Genomic DNA, 22438 nt, shown 5'->3' with positions numbered 1-22438 from the left:
GAATTTTACAGGGAAAAGCTTTGTGCTCATCTGCCGGCACGTGCTGAAGGATACTCCTGGTCACTCGTGTTCAGCACCTCACAGCACGGTTTTTCGCTGAACTCTCTCTACCGAAAGATGCACAAGCTAGAGAGCCCCATACTGATCGTGATAGAAGATACGGACCATAATGTGAGTAACAATTGTACCTTTGAACCTTCACCTTATTCGATCACTAGCAAATGTTTAATATTATTATCTTTGCTGAATGTCGTTTCACTCTTCGTAGGTGTTTGGTGCGCTAACATCCTGCTCACTGCATGTGTCGGACCATTTCTACGGCACAGGTGAATCGCTGCTGTACAAATTTAATCCACACTTCAAAGTGTTCCATTGGAGCGGCGAGAATCTGTATTTCATCAAGGGCAACCCGGAAAGCTTGGCGATCGGTGCCGGAGAGTAAGTATCTTCATTCGTTAGACGTTTATGCGAGTGAGTTGATAAGAACGGAATCAACTTCAGCAAATAATGTGCACAGCTTTCTACGAGAGCAATAAGTGCAGGTAGACCATGGCGCCATTACAGTCGGGCTGAGAGGAGGGATAAGAATAGACAGTAGTGAGGACGACAATCGCACAGGTTAAAACGGGTTGTTGTTGTTTGTATTGCCCGCGATCCGGGCTGGTGCGGCGAGGATCACGAGATAGGATTTGTGTATGATTTAACGTTGATAACAGGAAAACCGCGTGAGCTGGTCAAGGTGTTTTGGAGGCTGCCAGTTTTGAGCGTGAATATTTTACCCATGAGCTGGCCTCCAAACAATCACATTCTTTGTGATTGTGACTCACGCGGATTGTTGATGACTAGCTGCACTGCAATTCGATAAGCAGACGTTCACTGGGATCTTTTCTGGCATGTGGAAACATACACTGGCGATTAACTGATCATTGTTGTTTTTTCTTTTACTTTTAGTGGAAAATTTGGCCTTTGGCTGGACGGGGACCTGAACCAGGGTCGATCGCAGCACTGCAGTACATACTCGAACGAGCCGCTGGCACCGCAGGAAGATTTCGTCATCAAAACGCTCGAATGTTGGGCCTTTGTTTAAACTTTTCCCTCCCTAGCCCTCCAGGATGTGCTGCGGGATAAATAGAACGGACTGTGGTATGAACTTGTTTCCAGACCACCAGCCCAGTGCTGTCACCATTTCACACGTGACGATTTAGAAACCGTGTGCGGCTTGTCTTCAAAACTGCCCGTTTGAAGAAACCTCACTGCTGCAGTATAAATCGTGTTGGTCGAATCGACTGTTGCTTTTCTATTTCATCCAAAAAAAGGGAATGGTGCAATCGGCGGCACTGTCTGATTGCCCACAGGCGACGCCAAAACGGGTGATTGGCCACTTTCCGTACACCTTCGCTTGACCGTGTTGTCAGAGTAGCGGCGCATTACTGTGCGTAGACAAAATCACAAAGGGTCGCTTTTGCGCAAATGTGTAGCATAAATTAATGTGGCGAAGGTTTTGGCCGCCGGGTGCCGATGGTAGCAAATGCAAAAATTCAAATTAAAATAGTGATAAATAAGCGAGCAGAGCAAAACGGACGTTTATCTGTAGAATATGAGACTAAACGAGGCGGACACACACGTACCCCACAATCCTATCCCTTTTTCCCTCCTTTCCTTTTGCCCTGTTCACAAGTAAATGTTGTTATAATGTAGCGAGCATGGAGCATATAATTAGTAAAAGCGATAGAAATGAGACTATTATAGGAAACCGAGGCGAAGTATATACATATATTTAACAAACAAAAAAAAACATAAAGGAAAATTGTAATCAAGAGTATCAAATATGTGCGCGCGCGTGATGTATTCAAACGTGGTAGGCAAAAGCAACAAGAGCTGCAACACACAAACACGCATTAACTATAAAATTATCACACGACCATAATAGTTGAATTATAAACATTTTCTTATCCCTTTCGTACTGCTGACGGTAAGCAAAAGGATCACCGAAGCGAAATGCACGTGCGCGCGCATTTGTTACGTTGCAGAAACATGTGGCCGCGGCAGGCTTGCTTTTAGTAGGCATTTCCGTTTGATGAGAGAGAGAGAGAGAGAGAGAGAGAGAGAGAGAGATAAATAACTGCATGGTAAAATGTAAAGGATCAGGATGGGATTACGTTCTAAGTGCATCCTTCGGAATCCATATACACACCGCGAAACACACAGTATCATCATCACCCGTTATTGACGGTGCATTAACGCACCCACGTTAGTTGGAAAATTTAAAATCATTCAAAGGTCATTTGTATTAGATGGTGCTTAATAGAATATGAAACAAAGACGGCTGCTGACACTGTGAGGGCGACGAATGAAAGGCCCAATGTGTTTGTGTGCTTGAATTGCTGTGTTTTTTTTATTTTTGCCTTCTACCAGAGGGAAAATGCAGAAAACACTGGCAGACATATGGTACGCAGTGAAATGCATGATACGGCGACGGAACAATGTAATCAATTAACGCTTAAAACAAATGTAAAATCCTCAAACGCAAAATCTAACTCTTGCTGCATCATATGCAAAACTACCCCCCTCAGCAACGGATGGGTGGTTGGTAAAGACATACGAATGAGTAAAATTTGATCATGATTGAGCTAGGGACGACTTGATCATTCTACGTGTCTCTCCTCTCTCCGAGATGGAAAATGTACAACAGACAAGAGGACACAAACATTGTTTGCATTATCCTGCTGGTAAAGCTTTGATAGCATCGACTGGAACTACACCGGGAGGAGGTGCTATACGACAGCAGACAGCCTCTCTATTGTTGAACTTTAAATAAATACGCAATGCGCGAACACTGTCGACTATAGGACAAACAGAAGCTAATACGGAAAGGAACCACACTGACAAGCACACAGCAAACATCTGGGATATAATTTTTAAAATTTAATACACATTATCGCATCCGTTTATTTCATCGTCAACTCTCCTTATAATTTTAATTTTCAGACATGAAAAGAGAAACAAATATTCTTATTTGAGGAATCGCGCAAGTTGCGCATAATCCCGTACCTAACAAAGCAAAGAGAGTAACTATTTACAAAGCAAGGAAAAAAACGAAGAGAACCACGAAAATGATTAAGAAAAGTGAATGAAAAACAACATAAAAAAAAAAAACATCGTAAGTCCTTTGCGAATTCCGGGTTGGTGCAGTTCTTCGTACAATGAGACTGTTTATGTTCTGTTCTGTTTTGTTTTTTATATAATTTACTGCTTTGTTATTTATTATTTTACTGCGGCCCGGGTCAGTGTTTGCATCTTGAAACTATTCCCGCTGCGGCAGTTAAAAAACAGAAGGGAGTTGACAGTATTCAATGATTTTCGTTTTTTTTTTGTTATTCTACATTTCGACTAAACAAACGTAGTACAAAAAACGCCAAAAGTCCGATCAGAACATGCGTTCATGAGTGAAGTTTACTACTTTGCGTACTTATTGTCAAAAAAAACCGGATCAAGCGGATGGTCAAAGCTACGATGCTAAAATTAAACAAATCTTGCGGCTAAGATCGTTGCGAAGTTCATTAGCACACATACAACACACGGTACGAGTATGCATGTTGTTGGGGATCGTAAATCTTTTCTTTATCAGCATTATTGCGAAGAGATCTTTACCTTCGGTGTAAATAGCGTTGCTTGATTCAGATGTGCTACATCGGCATTCCCTTTTATTCGACACTTTGTGATATATTACGTTTCTTTCGTTTTGCATTACACACTGAATATATTATGCATCGTTCGATAGCAAATGTTTGTTTTTCGTCTTGTTGTTTGTTTTTGTCCTCGATGAATGAGCTCTTATTTATTTTAACACGTTTGCTGTATTCTTTGCGTAAAGCTCCATAGCAAAAGTGGTTGGACTATTCCTGACTATCTTTTTTTTTTCTTTTTTTTTGACAATCCTTTATCATCAACTCCCGTTTCATATATTGTGTGCGTATTACGTTACGTTTAGTATAGCCGGTTACTCGAGTCATACAGTGTTAATATTTTAACAATTTATATTTAAGACAGTAAACACCCAGGAGTCTATATAACGCGCATATGTGACACAAACGAATAAATTCATTTATTTTAAATTATATTTTTTGTTTCGTTTTTATTTGCTTGTTTTTGAATGGTTTGAATGTTGTGGTTTCTGTGGACGTTTAAAAAAAATACACTGCATTCGGTAAGATCGCGCATATGTTTAAAACATAGTAAAGAGACTGTTTTGTATTGATGTAAGCTCATCAAAACATGTCCGCTTAATGTCTCTGTTCATCCTTCCGATACTTGAAAAGGAATGAAGTTTAACATTCCCAAATTGTGTAAGCATGGGACAAGGAGAAGCTTTTCCTCATAACGATTGACAACGTGGTGTATAACAAAATGCTGCGTAAATCAAATTGTTTGTTGATGAAACCTTATTGGTATAGGCAGAGCGATCGCATATACTACACTTGATAATATACAAAATAGATGCAGCACATGATGCTAGTTTTGTATGTGTGTTACAATGTTACTAGCAACGAGAGAGTGTGCGCGAGTGAAGAGTAATGGTTTTTATATGAGCTGAAACAATAAAGCTATGTCAAAAGTAATAACTCAACACACTAAACAAAAGTGAATCGAGAACAAATTACTGGTCCCAAAACTCAAATGGAGACAGCCGAAAGATTTGTTTCTACCATCGACTAACTAATCATCTCATCATGTATGGTTCTTAATTTTTTTAACAGTTTCTTTATTTTATTCACTATTTGCTCCTTTTTATATTACACTTGTAATGCAAAACTTAACCCTTGCCCGTGGAAAAGGTATTTATGAGTTTTTGTTTTTTTACCACAGTTTTCTATATTTTTTAATCTATTATTTTTACACTCTATTGCAGCCCAACACAACCAACACCACCATCAACATAATAGTGCATACAAATTACCCAAAAAACACTCGTTATCTTTGGAACCCTTACACACACCACAACAAAATATCCACACAGTAACGCTTTACGAAAGAGCATCTGTTCATTTGTTTGGTGGGGAATTAGGTACTAGTGCTATCGGTATATTGTTAAATGGTAGGTGTAAATTTCTAGACACACCCAGTCTATCCTTCTACTGTCGTTCTAATCCCAACATTAAATATAATACTTAGGGCTGAGACCCGTATCGCAGAGCAGCCACGATAATAATCCCTAATTGATCTTCTAGTGAAAGTGTGTAGTGTATTATAGCCGAGTCACCCGAAATACGTCAACCTATCCCCGGGAGCAAACGATACATAATGATATTACTGAACAAGAAAAAAAAACTATAACTAATTCGAAAAGATATACCCACACCATACACAACATCATACTGTAGCAGGATCGATAACAAATGCTCTCGTTAATTGAAGTTTTTGAACAATTTTAGATACATTTATCGTACCTCATTTCTGGGCGTTAAGACGCTAATCGAGATAAAGCAAAAGCAGAGGATGCGTTCGAGCGAACGAGAGCGATCGAGAGCGTGGATCAATTAAGGCAGATAGAAAGTGACCGACACCGGAACCAACAATAATCACAGAAACAGGAAATGCGCCTGACGCTTTAAACTTATGATACATGATCTTCATACATCGGCGAACGTTTGTGCAGCGCGTGTGCTACTAAGTGTGCTTGGAACACGATGCGTGTCGGTTGGTTGATAACAACCACCCGCAGAACAGCAAATAGAATAGCGCATGTGCTATTTGGGAGGCTTTTATAATATTTTAAAAAGAGAGTCGAAACCCCACACCACGATCAAACTCGAATCAAAATTGCATAAATCAGTAATGAGTGGAAAGGGAAACGACAGAGTTGGCACAGAAATTGGATCGGTCTGAACGAATTTACCGCTTAAACAAACTCGATCAACTTGTTACAACAGGAAAGGAACAAATTTGTTACTGAAATAAACAAAAGTCCGGAAAAGGATAACCCCAAACTGCTAATACTAACAGCTTTAGTCGGAACGGAACATTTCTACAGGAGTCCATTGATCCTCGTCCCGGAAGGAAGGTACCTTTTTGAAAACAATCTCAAATTTTAGCATAACTAACGTACAGAGGCAGTGACACGCTCATCAACAGAAAACATTCACGTTTACAAAAACGAAACTAGGACGGGCAGCTGTGTCCCTTTTTTTCTACTAACACGCACTTCCCACGGAAGTACTGCGTTCTTTTCTACATTAAAAAAAAACCTCTTACACGTATACCGAATCGGAAATTCTCTAGCAAAATCTATTGAAGTGTACACGCAAAGATGGCTTACGAAAGCGTAACGGTACGTTAGTGTGACGGAGAGCTGTTGCAGGTAGCTCAATTTATGACCACCACCTCTAGACACACAGACACTATTCGTTCGTTGATATCGTATCAATACTGCTAGCATGCTAGCTGTTAGAAGCGAAACAACACACCCACACACAAAAACGGTAAAATCATATTGCGAATTATATTATAGAACAATATTAATGAAGTGCTACTGAGATATAGCCTACTGATACATATATATATATATATATTTCATAGGACAAAACTCAACAAAAAAAACAAGCCCTAAAGTTAATACAAAACACCTAAAACAAAGTGGTTTAAAAATATGTAAGAGAGCAAAGAAGGAACGAAATTAACAAATATTAGCGAAATGTTTCGTCAATACAAAACGAAGAAAGGAACTAGAACAAAAAACGTGGAAGAGCAACCCGAACGGAGAAAAATAAGTAAAAACACGATAAATACAAACCTATTAAAACAAAACCAAACAAAAAAAAACAAACTAACATGATAAAAACATTCCCAGTACTAGCAGAAAAACGAAAGTGTATGCGCGAACGGAGAAGAAAACTTCTGTCAATTACAAACGTAGAGACTGGAATAATAATATTAAAAATAACAAAAAAAAACAAAAAAACCGAGCGAGTAAAACACAGTGAAAATCACTAAACTATAAAACACTCAAATAGCGCAAAAGAAAGAAGAAAAGGGATGATTCAAACAAAAGATAAAGAAAAAAGATCTCGAATGGAGAAACGAACAGGGGAACGAGACACGCTAAACGTTGAATTGTTAAAAAAATTAAAGCATAAAACTCATACTAAATCTACACGACAGGATAGTAGTGAAACAGCAAGGAACCACACACTGGTAACGCATCTGATTGCGCTTTTTGTTTTGAGGCGTGACACAACACTGCTAATGGCATGGTTTGCTGCGTAACAGAAAGTTTAAAGAAGTTTAAACAAAAATCGGAAGAAAATTGCAAATATTTATTTAGGGAAAAAAACGATTGAGGTTGTTACCACAGTGCAATGAACTCGATCCGAGAGTAGTGTTGGGTCAAGTAGCTTCTTTGAATGAGCCGATCAAACCGCTCGCGCTCACCGAAGCTGAGCGCAAAGGAGCGGAAAGGGGCTCTCACGTTCGTTCATGCTCCAACGCTCACTGCGCTCGTTTGAACTTGAGCGTTCGTTTGATCTTTGAGCTTCCCGTTTTTTTCTGCATGGAGCGCTCTGAACGAGGTTACGAGATTGTTGTAACGCCCAATTACGATGCCGGCGACGATAAATTGTAACCGTGCAGAACATCCAGGTACATTTAATTTAAAATACGATGCTTTCGATTCTCACTTTAAGCCAAGAAAAAACAAAAATGCGCTCAAAAGCTTCAATCTCTTCGAATAAACTTACGAACGAACACTCAAAATCAAATTATCACGGTCAATTAATTAGCTGGATTTGATGGTGAGAACTGTTGAGAGAGAGAGCTTTCCGCTTAATAGTTATCAATCTGCAATAAGTTAGCATGCGTTTGGTGTGATGTACCCTGTCAACATCATCCCCACGGGATTCTATTTGCATCCCGGAGGATACAAACAAGAAGAAGAAAAAAAAAAACAATGCGCCTCCCAATTCTTAGCTCCAGGTTGTTAGCTCATTGTTGATTATTGATTAGCGAAACATTCTTGTTTGTGCGTGGTTTAGCGTTTTGCTGTTACCATCAGAGACAGACCCCATCCCATGTGTTGCCGCGAATGTGACAAAAGCAAAACTATCATTCCAACCAACAAAGATGCATTTAACGCTTGAATTATGGGCACTCTATTTACAACGGCAAAGACAAACATAAAACTGGAACACCACTCGGTAAAAGATGATAACACAATTTATAACAATGCTGCATACCGAACCAAACAGGCACACAGTAAATCATTCATCACTCGCGCCCGGTTCCAGGGATCGGTGAGTGTGAAGAGTTTTGGGAAGCAAAGTGGACAACAAGAAAAAAAAGCTAGAAAAGATGTATTTTTGAAACAATTGCTTTTGGTGGCGAAACAAACGGTGGCTCATAAGGATATGCGCTTAAAAAGCTGGGAAGCTTTTTACTCGTACGCAATAAATAGTGGAAGGCCGAAAATGCACTGTTATGGGAGCCTTGATGCTGCTTTCGTTTATCGCATTCATCTCATCCACGAGAATCTAGTTACCCTAGGTCTCTGTACCAAGCGACATTACGAATTCAACCACGTGTACCACTCACTGCTGGTAGTAAACGCTGAACCATTTTGTAATATAAAAAAAAGAGACAAGCAAACAAACACTGCACTGCTCACATTGTTGACAGGTTGATGTTGATGTGTAGGCCGTAGGAAAATGGTCCAACCAAACAGACACAGAGAAACACATTTATTTTATGCCAGCAACCAGTTTAGTAAGCCATGACACACATGTTTAGCCTTTTCTACAGATCCGCATCTGTATCTGTATGTATGTTTCTGTGTACGTGTGTTTATGATGATGTTAAATTAGTGCGTGCGTGCGCATGTGTGTTTGTCGACAGAAATGAAGAGCGAAGATAGTATCCAATGGAAAGCTGGATTTTTTCACTCATAAACATACAAACACACACACACAAACATAAAAAAAACATAAAAAATTGGCGTCAGAAGCAAGTAAACAAATCGTGTAGCATCATTGCACATAAGATAAGTAGCATATATTTGTTTGCATTGTGAAAAACAAACACACACACACAAAACAAAAGAGGAGAAAAAGAGTTTAGTGAAAATTAAATGTCACTGTTTAGTGGTGGTGAGTGTGAGTGGCAAACACAAGAAAAATCCAAAGTTAATAGTCAGAGAAACAGAACGTTAAAATTTATTGAAAATATAAGAGAAAAAGTAAATAAAAGTATATATATACATATACATACGTGAATAAATATGTAAAAAAAGCTTATGCGTGTGCTGTTTCTTGGTGAACGAAAGAAAGAATTTGTTACCATCGATCCTCCTCAAACAGTCTCGGCTTGCGAACGAGAAGCGAAAACAACACGACCATGTGGCGAAATGCAATCAGCTGGTTTCTAGGCAACCGAAGTAACAGGAGAACATACAGCGCAGGAGAGTGCTGTTCCGTTGTGACACCAGCGAGCGGTATCGGTTTGGTTCGTACCGTGGCGGTTCGTTTTTGGAATTGAAGTAACAGGAACACATGATCGCAAGGAGCTAACGTCAACCGTTCGCTTGCCGGCGCTAGTAGTGTTGCCTAGCAACGCGCTCACCAACACACCCGCGTACGCTGATCGTACGTGCTGTTGAACTACTACTACTACCACTACTGCTCCGTAGACTTGTACTAAAACGACCACTGTGTTTAGTACAGATTCGGTGGCAACAAATAAAGGTCAACACAGTGCTTAACAGGTTTAAACAGCTCTTGTAGTATTTTTTTTTATTGTTTTCTCTTATTTATTCATTACTTTCGTCCTACACGTGTCGGGTATGCGAGAGTACGGGAAAATTTTAGGGACCGGTGATGATCATTATATCTAACGTGTTTTTTATTTTTATTTTTGTGACAATGTTTGTGAACGATGTGGCGATGTTGGGTGTGTGTGTGTGTGTTTACTTGATTTTTTTTTCTGGTCATCTGGCCTGCGATCCACCTAAATCATTATCCTTTCCTTCCCGACGTTTGCGTGAATTTCCCCTTACAACGCGTTACTACTACACGGTTTCTACGGTGATGCTTTTTAGTGAGTTTTGTGCAGAGGTGTAACATTTTTCCTGCTTTTTCTTGCGTGAAACATACTTGCAGAAAGTAGAACATACACACACACGTGCGCAGAGAAAAGAGAGAGAGGTTAATGAAAATCGGTTGTTTCAGAATTTGTTTTGTTTTTTCTTGGACACACTTAAAATTTTAATGTTGTATTATTTCACTAAAAGGAGTTGGTCAATCCGATTGGTTACTTTGTCAGTTTCCGCTTTGTAGGACAGAGCAGTTGATTATGAATTAATTGTATTGATTTGATTGAAGTGAGTTTGGACATCCTTTGCTTATGTATCAGGAAAACATCTTTGTTTTTTTGTTTTGTTTTATAAACTTCTGTTCTTTTTATGGGTAATTTTTGACCGTCTATGTGTGGTAGAATGCCACCGTGGGATGCATTTCGTAAATCTATGTTTTTCATTTTACCTCCGACATCAAACATTTATTGGATGTGTGTTATCTAAAAAATAAAACTCGGCATAAGAAATCGACAGAGAAAAAAGAGGAAACAAATCCCCGAGAAAGGAAGCTTCAGAGCGTTGAGAGATATTGTACTCAATTATAATGTGTCGCTTAGAGACACTGATAAGACGGATCAGAATTCGACCAATATGTCCTTTCCTTCCATGCTGTGAAACGCGAATTTGGACCTAAGCAAATGGTTCGCCTAAAATAAATCTCATTCACACGCCGCATTGCTCACGTTTTGTTTGTATGCGCTTAACGTAACGTGACCATAACATAACAAGGCCAGCTTGTTTGTTTTGTTTTTTTTTACGCTACCGCAATTAAAGTTTCTGATGTCTGTTGATTCCGTTGCTGTTACAAGCAGACACTGTAGAGCACGACAATATATATTTATGTATAAATTTAAACATCATCAACTCCTCACACAACATTCGCACGATCGCCTAATATTCACTGGTACATCCATTGGTTTCTCTTGCACAGAACGTGTTGAAAGTGTGTTGCTCTTATGGGCTAAAATTATTCCTTTACTGTATTCTGCCCATTCTCTGTCCATCGCTTAATTCCATGCTGGAAAAATTCGAGAAATACTATCAAATACGCTTGTATGATTCTACTTATTGAACTATCCACATCGATCTTCTACACACGCGCTACACACAGCATCACATCCTGGTTCACAGTTTTTCAACAGTCCCATCAGGGGACCTTGAAATAAAAGGAAAACGATCATTTCTAACGTACCGACTTACGCCACGTGAAACAAAGTTCTAAATTTTTTGTGTGTTTGTTTCGAAATTCCATTGCGAGGGTTACGATCAGGTGTGGTGTGTTATCTTCTTGTTCGGTTCAACCGTATACGATTGTTCCCGGGAATCTAAAATCAACACATTATGCAAACCAAAGCACTGTACATTGCCGATTAGTTGATCGATCCAGTCGAATTGATCAGACCCTGATCTACATTTGACACATGATTCCATTTCCCGTAGTACTAAACGCACTGCCAACTGTCTCCAGTTATGTGCTGTTTGGTTCTCTTTGTTTGGTTCTCATGAATAAACCCCACTGGTCCTTCGTGTACAAATATATTGATAAAAGAAGAACGTAGAGATGTTGCGGCACCCATCCTTGAACGTGTCTGACTGATGTTATTAAGCTAATGAATATTTCATCTCTTCCATTTCCTGTTTTCCCCATCGTTTGGTTACTGTTTCGCCATGGACGCGCTACGAGATACAAGGAACACACCAGAAATATAATCACAGTGCAGCCATCAATAAATATCAGCAGCGTGCAGCAGCAGCATCAGAGACGGTGGTATCGGTTTTGCTGTTTGCCTCTGTTTGCTCCGAAAAATGAGCAACAGTTTGGTAGCGAATAAACGTAAACTGTATGCTAAAACGGACAAAACCGGCGCACCGCACATTGTACGATGCAAGCAAAGCTAACGTACCTGTATAGCAGTGTATAATATCCTAATATAGCCCACGGAATCTCTCGATTGTGGTATGATTTCTTCAACTACTCTCCCCTTAAGCTTAATAAATGCCCCTTTTGCGTATGGATGTGTGCCTTAGATTAGTGTGAAGCGAAACATAATTATCTTAACGTTTAAATCATCTTGTTTTTTTTTTACTTTGCAAATCCGTATCATTTTAGTAAGCTTCACCATTCCGTGCATGAGAAATAAATTTGCCAACAAACCGTTACGCTATGATCCGCAAACCGAGTTATGGATCATATTCCCAAAGGTTGGTTAAGCACCTTCCATTGATTGGTCGCTTCGGGCGAATTGTACCGTTCAACATTAATAATCGGATGGCGCATGATTCGAAAATGGTTGTGCACAGCACATACACAAAATATAATCGTACGTAAACAACAACAATACACACACGCACACTCATACTGCTCCAATCTGCCCGGAAACACCCGGAAATGAAAACTACATTTCCCGGACCCACACAGGCGCGCACGCAAACCGTATAAGTAATCGACAAAATGGTAAGGTTATTATCAAAAGTTACTCATAGCTTTAAAATGTGGTAAATTATCTACAAAAATAGTTTTAGTATTGTAGTTTGCGTGTGTGTGTCTTCTGACTATGTGTCTAGATTTGCACATGTGCCTAAACCGTTACGGACAGAAACATCTACCATAGTGAATATATTAGCTTCTTTTGGTTTCTGGACCACGCATGGAAAATATTTCCCCATTTTCCTGCTGCTGATTCAATTCTTTCCCCTCCAACACACATGCTCTCTCCCGTGTTTTAACTTCTATGCAATATACTGTTATTGTATTATGGTTTCGAGTGTTCTAATGTGTCTAACATTCAATTTCGTACTATTTTACTCAGTTCAACCAGTAAAGTCCCGTTTACGGTATTATATCAGTTTCATAAGCTTTAGCTAAACACCGTGTCACAATCAAACTTTGGTTTGCGAGTGCGTGTGTGTCACATATCGTATAAAACATTAATTCATTCCAACCCATACGTATACGAGCGGGAAAACGTAGCCGATTGGACGAATGTGTTTATGATACAAAAATAGATAAACAATATTTTTTTAACAAACACCGTGCGACGATACATAACTTAAAACATAACTAATACTTCCATGTCATACTTATTCGATTTTCGTTACGCTATTCTCGAGTATGTCAGTAGTTTAACAAAACCTGTTACAAGTTACCGTTTTAAGTGCACATAAACACGGTCAGGATATAAGCTATTTGCTTTAGCTCTTCTTGTTAATGATATAGTCCAAATATTGCACACTTTAGCTTCAAATTAATAAACTAAACGACTGTTTCATGTTTGTGAGAATCGGGTTCCCTCCGGTCAAGCAACTAGACTGTTTAGATGTGTATGTAAATATTTCGAATCGAGAAGGAACAATTAAGTAAAAGATTTCGATTAAACAGTACTGAGCAATGTTAACATTGCATGTGATTCTTATGCTAACAAGTTGCATTAATTGTCATACCGGACCAATAAAACGCGCAGGACCGATTGTGCACTACCTCCTGGAACAATCTCTTTGGCTTAATAGCTGTGCGGGTTTTAGAATTTTGCGTTTCATGCCACGGCAACCATCCGACCTACTACGCCGTTTTGATTGGAACAGGCGGTGTTGTAACGGTGGCGGCATTGAGAACTGTGGCCGTATGTTCGACGATACTGGATCGCCCATTCGACACTAGCTCGACCGGTGAAGCACCACGAACGATAACGTCCGTTGACGGTGCGCTGGCCGAAAGGGAGGCCAGAAAACCACTGCTACTGTGATGATGATGGTGGGATCCTCCGTTGTGATTGATGTCACCGTCACTTCCAAGATGCCGAGCGCCTGGTTCACCGGTATTGCTGAGACAATTTTTTATGATACGATTCTTTTCGTTGAATATCGTCGAGTGACGGCCGGTAGTATTCGCATGCGATCCTCCCCCCGGACCATTCGGGTTTACGTTCACCTTGTCACGGACGATCGAACCACACGATTGCGCTTTATATAGACGGCCTCGTTGAAACAAACCGGATAGTGGAACATAAATTTTCTTGTGCACCTACAATGGACAAAACCAAGAGAAAACATATAACACACACAAAAAATTTCGTTTTTAACATACATTTTTATGGTTAGTTATATCTGAATGAACCCTTTTTCGGCGGCTGGAAACTTTTTTTTTCAACAACCAAAGTTCTTAATAATGTTATCCACATTATTTTCGAGCGATTTTATCTTAAACAATTAAATATTATTATGTTGCTTACCTGAAAATAGCGACCGAGTATTTTAATTTTCTTCGTGTTGCCAGTCTTGCCACTTTCCGCCGATGCATTTAGCGCTTTTGCCAACTCCACCACAATTTCTATGTCATCACCGGATCCGGTAGAGGGCGGATCCGCCATTGCGCTGGGCGCACTGACGGGAGTTGCCGCTGCCGGTTGCTTCTTGAAAGTGTGGAATATTCTCGCACTCAATCCTTTCGGTTTGGACGACCCATGGTGATGATGCTGCTGCCGCGACGATGTTCCCTTCGCACACTGTGCCTTTTTCGTACTGCTCGCTGTACTGGTTTCCCTATTCACAACAGTCTCGGGTTCTGCTTCACATGTACGGTCTGATGACGAAATATCACATATGCCATCTGGTTGGTCCTTACATTCTCCATTCGTCGAGGGATCTGCTGGTTTCGAGACGGCACCATTTGACGTAACCATTGTTACCAAAGGTGTGCTAACGACTGTACTACTGGCTACCTGCTGTGTCAGCGAATGACCACCACCTCCCCCTTCCGATTCCTGCACCTCCGTAATACGATTGAGTGACTGACTTTCCCGTAATCGCGTTTCGACTGGTCGTCTTCGACCACGGTGCCGTCGGAAGTCAACCTGTTGTGACGTTTTCTGTCGGCTGTTTGACCCGTGTTTGTCCTCAGTCGATGAAGTCTGCGCTCCGGTACCACCTCTGCTACCGCTACCACCACCAGCCGTTCCACCATTGCTAGTGCTACCATTAGTGGCTCCTGATATACCTTTTATTTGTGGTTTTCCCGCACCACCTCCTGCCACATTGCTGCCTTGATCTTGGGAGTCGCTTGAATCGTCATGCGAATCTCTTCGCTGTGACAGCGGTTTAATGGTAGCGTCCACAATTTTGTGTGCACGCTTCTTCCGATTCTCCGAATCATCGTCTGACGCATCAGAGCTGCTACAGGACGCCGTGCGTGATTTGTTAAACTTACTTCGTCGGTGCACCGAACCCGTGGCACTAACACTACCTCCCACACTGGCACTATTTCCATTTCCCGTCGGTTGGCTCTGTTGGCGAGCCGCCACAAACTGGCTGCGTATGACGGGTCGCGGTGTGGTACTCGTACTGTCCGAACTGCCAACATCTGTACCTTCTTCGAATATTTCATTCAGACAGTTCGTCGTCGAGGTAAGGATCGCGTTCGACCTCGTGGGCGACGGCATTGTCTTATACTTTGGTATCGTGGAAGAGGTAACGATGTTGAGCGTCGGAATCGGTATCGTTATCGTCGAGCTGTCAGTGATTATCTTCGTCGTTACTAGTTCTCCTGCACCACCGCTAGCAATACCCCGCATGCATTGATCAAACGATCCCGACCTAACGCCAACACCGTCCGTAATTTTTACCAATGTTGGTTTCAGTATGGACGACTTCTTCGAATCGATACTACCACCGACATGTCGCTTCAACTCCGGCATAGGTTTCCGTTGCAGTCCACCGCCGGCCATCCCTAGACGATCTTTCGTGCTACTGTTTTCACTTGTCACTAGCGTAACATTGCCAATGCCACCGAGAAGAGGCGAAATTTGTGGATTTTGCAACACCGATCCACGCTGGTGATCCCCACCAACGCCACAATCCACTTGATCAGTACCAACCGTATGGGGTGATTTCGCGTGATCATCCCCGACGCTAATTCGTCCATGCTGGTGCTGCTCTGACTGTTGATATTTTTTCGCTTCGAGCTTCAACCGCTCTGACTCTGCTATTCGATCCTGCACCGTTACGTTGATTCGACCTTCCGATCGCGAACCTCTCCTGTTCAGAGGCGTTGACAGTTCCTCGTGGCCAGCACAATGAACGTCATCCTCGTCGTCTTCCTCCTCCTGCACGATACTACACTTTCGGCTACGACCAGTCTGCAAACATTACACAGTAGTAATTAGTTAATAATGCACTACAAAATATCATGCACTGTTGTGAGATTACCTGGCCTGTTTCTGTGCCCGGTGTCCTAGGAACGCTTAAATGCATGCCCAGTCGCGTTGATAATAGTCCATCGTGTGAATCCTCATCGTCGTTTGATTCGTTTTTCTTATAATTTTGAAGCAACCTGTAAATTAAAACCGACATCAACACACGATCCGTTCGATCAGTCCAGTCTCAACCATCTCATTTAAAAGCAAATCCTTTCCGAATAAAGATTAGCAAAATATGCAAACATAATCTCGCACACCAATTTTCATTCGCTTACATTAATTAAATTTTATTAGTTGCTTTCCACTACAACACGACATAAACAATACAAATTCAGACACCGTGCAAAATTTTCGTTTTGCTTTGCTTTAATCAGCTAAACAGCGTACAACAAACAACACTCATTGTATGTTAAAAGGAATTCCACTTAAAGCTCCCTCAATAAAGACAATCAAATTCCAATGAACTTCACCAAACTACATGCCCACACTTATCCCTCTTGCAAACGTGCTTTAAACGTGCATTCCCAGCACTGTTAGATTCCTGAAAAATAATGTTAAAAAGTTTAAAGAAAACACCTCGTTAGTGATTTATTCAGAGCGACAGTCACGACCGGGTATGAATTTCGATATGGCAATAGCTCCGAAATAATGCATCCGCGTCCATGCGATTTAATGATCGATGATCTAACACTTACAACGTTGAGCAACGAACGGACAAGCATCCAAAATGACACTTTACGATATATTTAAAATGTGTTTAACATATTTTCAACTTCATTTTATATCAATTTAATACTGATACTTTTGGTACTGGCAAGTATATTTGGTCTGGCCGTACTAATGGAAAATACAAAAAAATTAACCCCAGAAGCAATTCGTTCATATAAAATGTAAAATATTATTTTTATAAAATGCCTTCTAATAGCTTTGATGCAATTCCAATAAGTTGGTTTTAATCAATTTATCATTTAAAATGTTCCCGTTCCCTAACGTCAGTGTAATGACGGACTAGAAGCTTATGTTCAGCATATAGTCAAGTCCGTGTCGAAACCGAGTGCAATCTACTTAAAAAATTCAAACACATATCACTATTAAATGCAAAATTACAACAAAACCAAAAACATGTTAAGTCAATCATGTAAAAAAGGTTAGTTAAAATTCTGATTAAAAAAAAAATATTTTCAAACTATTCATATTGAATTGAATTAATAAAGCGTTAGACCAGCGTAACACCAAGCAGCATTACTTGAACATGTAAATGAAACAAAAAATACAATACACGATACATTAGTACAACAAAATAATGTGCAATAAATGAAGCGATATGAAATTATACAAAATTGCACAACAGTATCAAATACACATACTAAATGATAACATACTGTGAATGGACTATGTATTGATAAAGTATTCGTTTAAAACATGAGTTTAAAGTAGAAAACGAACAAGAGAAAAACAACATACCGCGCTGTGTTCGAAACCGGCAACGTAAGCTCCGGTTTCCGTTTCTGCGCCTCTTCCTGCCGGTGAGCACGCAGTTTCCGCTCCGCCAGCAAAAAGTATGTCGCCGTTATGTGATTGTACTCGTTACGATCTAAAGCCCTGTTTTTGATGGAAACCAAAATGCTATCGTTGAAAACCACCGCACTAGGATCAGATTAAACGAGAGCTCTACTCACTCTAAAATTTCCTCTTTGGTAGCTATTTTGCCATTGATCATCTTCTGAATGATCAGTGTATGATCCTCCTCGCTCACTTGCTCCCGGCTGACCAAGGGTAAATTTTCCGGCGTTTCTTCACAGCTACCCTCCATCAGCCATTCGTCTACGGCGATCTGTTGCAGTGTGGCTCGTTTCTCAGGTTCCCGCACAAGCATCTTGCTGATGAGACTGAAAGCATACATGCAACAGGGAAGAATTTCGCATCAGTATGCAAATGGCACCAGCATCATTACGACGAGAGTTGTGCGAATTGATTGCATGCAATACGTACTTCCGGCAACCATCCGACACGTGAGCTGGCATGGTGTATTTACAATCCATGATCATGGTCAGCGTTTCCGAATCGTTCGCTTCTTGAAACGGCGGATGTCCACAAACCAGCATGAACAGTATCACACCCAGCGACCACACATCTAAAAAGAAACAGTAGGAAATTTGCACTAGAAATCGCACTGAACCAACGCAAGGCAGGGGAATAGCTTCAACTTACCAACTGCCGGTGCGTCATATGAATCGCCGAGTAAAATTTCCGGTGCCGAGTATGCTAAACTTCCACAGGAGGTCTCCAGTTTCTGGCCCGGACAGAACTTATTACTAAAACCAAAATCAGTTAGCTTGACAACGCCCAGCTTTTCAAAGAACACCACATTCTCAGGTTTCAGATCTCTATCCGCCGGAAGAAACAAAACAAAGAGATAGAGGAAGATATCAAGAGAAGACTCGTCAACGTTCATCGCTGTGCATTCTGGACCCAAGAAACGAACCTGTGCACCACATGCAACTGATGACAGTAGGAGATGGCTCGCACAATCTGTCGGAAGTATTCACGGGCGACGTTCTCCGACAGACCCTTCTCATGACGCATAATGTAATCGTACAGATCGCCGCCATCCCCCAGCTCAAGTATGAGGTACAGTTTCGTCTGCGTGTCTATAACCTCGTACAGTCGCACCACATTTGGATGTTGGACCAGTTTCATGCACCTACGGCGGTAAAAAGGCAAAAGGAACGATCAATGGTAGAAACTGCCCCTCTTCGCTTCTAAGCCTCTACACTTACCGCACTTCCTGGAACAGATGGGCACGCGAGATGTCGTCCAGTTTCGTCTTTTCAATTACCTTCACCGCTACCTTCTCGCCGGTAAACACGTGACGGGCTAGCTTCACCACAGCAAAATGACCCGAACCGAGCGTTTCCTCCAGATCATACAAGCCCGCTATTTTGCCATCGTAAACGCCCGCTCGGTTAGCCGCCGAAAGGCCACCAAACGTTCGCTGCATCGTAGCGCTGAGTTATCGTCCCAAATGGTTGTTTAAGCAGATGTACTAGCGAAACCGCGTTAGATATTTTCCGTCCACCTTTGTGGTGTGATATTCCTTCCGTAGCGGCATCCGATATTTGCCAATAGTGAAATATATCGCGTCATTTACTGTGAATTAAAAAGGAGAACATAAAACAGATTGTTAGCATACTCTTTCAAACGAATTCCACTATGCACTTTGCTGAATAACACGATTCGTTCGATCATTGTGGAATCTTAAATCTTGTAAACCTACATATTAGGGGTACCTATCCTCTGGCAAATCTCTACGCTTGCACTCATGAATGCGGCCAGTACATCGGTTTGCGCCCACTCCAAGCCACGTGAGCGATAGAATAGAAAACAATCGCCACACGCCACGTGGCGGAAGTTCACACTACTGAAAAGGCTTCTTTCTCCAACCGGCAACCTACCGAAAGGAAGGCACGGACCCCGGTCCGACGTCATACGATCCGATCAAGCGGTGTGAAATTTCCGCCTCAAATGGGATTATTGTTTGAGAACCTGAGGCGCAAAATTGATGATTTGTATCCAAGAACTGCTGGAACACAGTTGCACATCGGTGTAGTATTTCACCCTCCCAACGGAAGCCGAAAAGAAGCCGTCCTTCCTTTTACTATCTTTCTAGAAAACCATATGCAGATGGAATTGTGTTGTATTTTGTTTTACTGGAGCAACATTCAAATTTTACTTTAAAAAATACATAACTTTATTGACCAAACTAAACAGAAGCGCTCGTTATGCGCATCCTGCTCGGGGCCCACCATAACTCGCCAAATGTTACAAGTACATGTGTGGCATGACAATCCTTGCTACCTTTATCCATGTGTTTACGCAGAAGTAAAATGGCTGAAACACGAATAGAAGCCGGGCACGTTTGTGCATTACGCAACCCTTTTATAGGTAGACAGGTTCAGACCGGCCCCTTAGCACAACTCTTCGATACCAAATCGGTCCAACAAATGCAACCTACGGAATAATCATCGGCCACGGGCATCGTACCGCGGATCGTACGGAGACAAACGAGATCTTTACCGAGCTAAACTGGTCCGACGCTGAACGGCAAAACTTGATAGTCATAATATTCAGAAAACACGTTGTAGGTAGCAACCACCACACTGCCAGATGCTGGACACACCTAATAGGCATCTGCAAAAACCTACTGATCTGAGCCCACTCGATTGCCTACCGCACTTTGAAGCTAGTCTGCTTAAGCCAGTTCCTACCATCCTTGGTTGGGTATTTCCGGTCGAAAACTTTATGCTGTTGATCAGAATATTGAAAACGGTGGAGCACATTGTCCATCTACTAACTATCATTTACTACAACAATGTAGCTGATGATCTTGTACTACAAGTTTGAGACATTTTTTTTTAATTCTACCCCACCAATCACTGGTTTTCACACATTCTCTCAGCTGTTGCACGGTGCGAGGGAATTCTAAATTAACTTACAACAACAAAAAAAGGGAGACGAACATTACATAACCTCCACCTTTAGCGTCGTCTCAATCAATGCAATTCGGCCCCAAACCTTCCGATCTGATGACGGATGTCGAGTCTTCTTTGGCAACACCTCAGAATTACACATTTGCCAAAAAGTCGATCCCACGGTACCCGAAAACCCCGTGTGGTATCTTTCTCACACGAAGCGATCGTATTCAGTACAGCTGACTTAAGGTCGGGACAAAATACATACGTTTGATGTACTTGCTCCCCACAAATACTTCTACCCATGCAAGACAAAAAAACGCTAACGGCCAACTAAAAGGATCGCGGCCTCGAAAAACGCAACCGTCTCCCAATGTCGCCTCGGATCGGTCGGTCAGTGTCGGCCCAACGTATGTGGAGCAAAACCACGACGATACTACCGTCGCCATCTTGACCTCTTGGCCCGGTGGTTGACAGACGCACGCCGGTTTGGTTAAAACACGGCACAGAACGCAAGCAAATGTAGCGTAGGAGGGAGACAGAACAACGTTTCTACAAGGACGGATGGCTGTGTGGGCCCGGCGGAGCCGGGAGAGTTGCCGTTGTATAATAATAAAATGACGGTTGACGAAATAACGCAACCGAAAGCCGGAATCCCGGTGCGTTTCCTGCCCCAAGAGACACATACCCACACACACACACACCGCCGTTTTATGTGTTTTGTGTTATCCCCGGGGAGGATCGTATTCAATCCACACATCGAGGAAGAAATGTCGTGTGTGTTTACTATACTGTTAAGTTAAGAGATTTAAGGAATTTCCCATGATGGTAAGTCGTGCCTTATAAACGTGGTAATTTACAAGTATGGTTTCGAAGCTATGATACAATTTAACCTTTATTTAAAAACATTAATTAGTACTTTCAAATCTATCGCAAACACAAACGCTCTCCTTTCGCTTTTCATTCCGTTTTCTCCCATTCTGCTTACAACTAGTGTAGATGATCGTTTAATTCTGTACAAAACACGATCACATTGGACAACACGACACGCTATAACAACAAAGAGGAAAAATAACGACACGGCACGGAACTACTGAATGAAAATAGCACTCATTCGAAGATTTTCATTCGCATTTTCCAACCACAACAAAACCGTCCGTTTCCTCCCTTGCCTAATGGCCTCTTGCTTCACATAGCGCTGCCATGCCAACAGGCGTAAGATGCACATACCCACACTACGTACCGGTGGCGTAAATATTGGCCGAAGAGATAAAATAAAACTGAAGATACCTTTCGCAGAAACAGAAGGAGGGGGGTGTGTGTTGAGGTTAATTTTGGCAACAAAATGTTTTTGTTTTCCATTTTAAAATTAACTTCATGCCAATACGAACACGCAGGGTTTTTCGGCTCCGGACCAACGTTAGCGGCTGGGATGAAATGAAGCGACAGGAATGGGGAACCGGAAAAGGGTGCAGGAGCACGGAACCATGTCCACCCACGAGCTTCAGCAAACCGGGCTGCTCTGCTGGTACAGCCGAATCTGCGGTACTTCGATCCAATTTGCCATTTTGCGGCGCATCATGAAAGCTCCTCGCATCCATCAAACCGGATGGGATATGGATCGTTCTAGTGCTAAAAATACGTTCCTTTCTGTAAGC

General features: G+C 41.5%; 2 protein-coding genes across 3 annotated transcripts in view; one reads left to right on the top strand and one right to left on the bottom strand.

Annotated features, from left to right (window-relative positions):
* LOC128719865 (uncharacterized) overlaps positions 1-1087 on the top strand; it is a 41352-nt gene extending 40265 nt beyond the window's left edge. For both annotated transcript variants that reach the window (XM_053813504.1, XM_053813503.1), the window contains 3 exons: positions 12-171; positions 269-438; positions 952-1087. In XM_053813504.1, the coding sequence (XP_053669479.1) occupies positions 12-171; positions 269-438; positions 952-1087 (466 nt within the window). The remainder of the gene's footprint in view (positions 1-11; positions 172-268; positions 439-951) is intronic.
* Positions 1088-13676: 12589 nt separating this feature from the next.
* LOC128718856 (serine/threonine-protein kinase par-1) lies at positions 13677-19309 on the bottom strand. The gene is made up of 9 exons (XM_053812472.1): positions 19089-19309; positions 18794-19012; positions 18520-18695; positions 18301-18442; positions 17988-18197; positions 17773-17910; positions 16319-16442; positions 14347-16248; positions 13677-14138 (listed from the first exon to the last, which is right to left on the bottom strand). Exons 1-9 carry the CDS (start codon positions 19307-19309, stop codon positions 13677-13679), a joined length of 3594 nt encoding a protein of 1197 aa, XP_053668447.1.
* Between the last annotated feature and the right edge of the window lie 3129 nt (positions 19310-22438).

The sequence above is a fragment of the Anopheles marshallii genome, chromosome 2 (genome assembly GCF_943734725.1).
Source record: "Anopheles marshallii chromosome 2, idAnoMarsDA_429_01, whole genome shotgun sequence".
NCBI classification, from domain to species: Eukaryota; Metazoa; Arthropoda; class Insecta; order Diptera; family Culicidae; genus Anopheles; species Anopheles marshallii.
The sequence above is the reverse complement of the archived record's forward strand: the minus strand, read 5'-3'. Positions and strand labels throughout refer to the sequence as shown.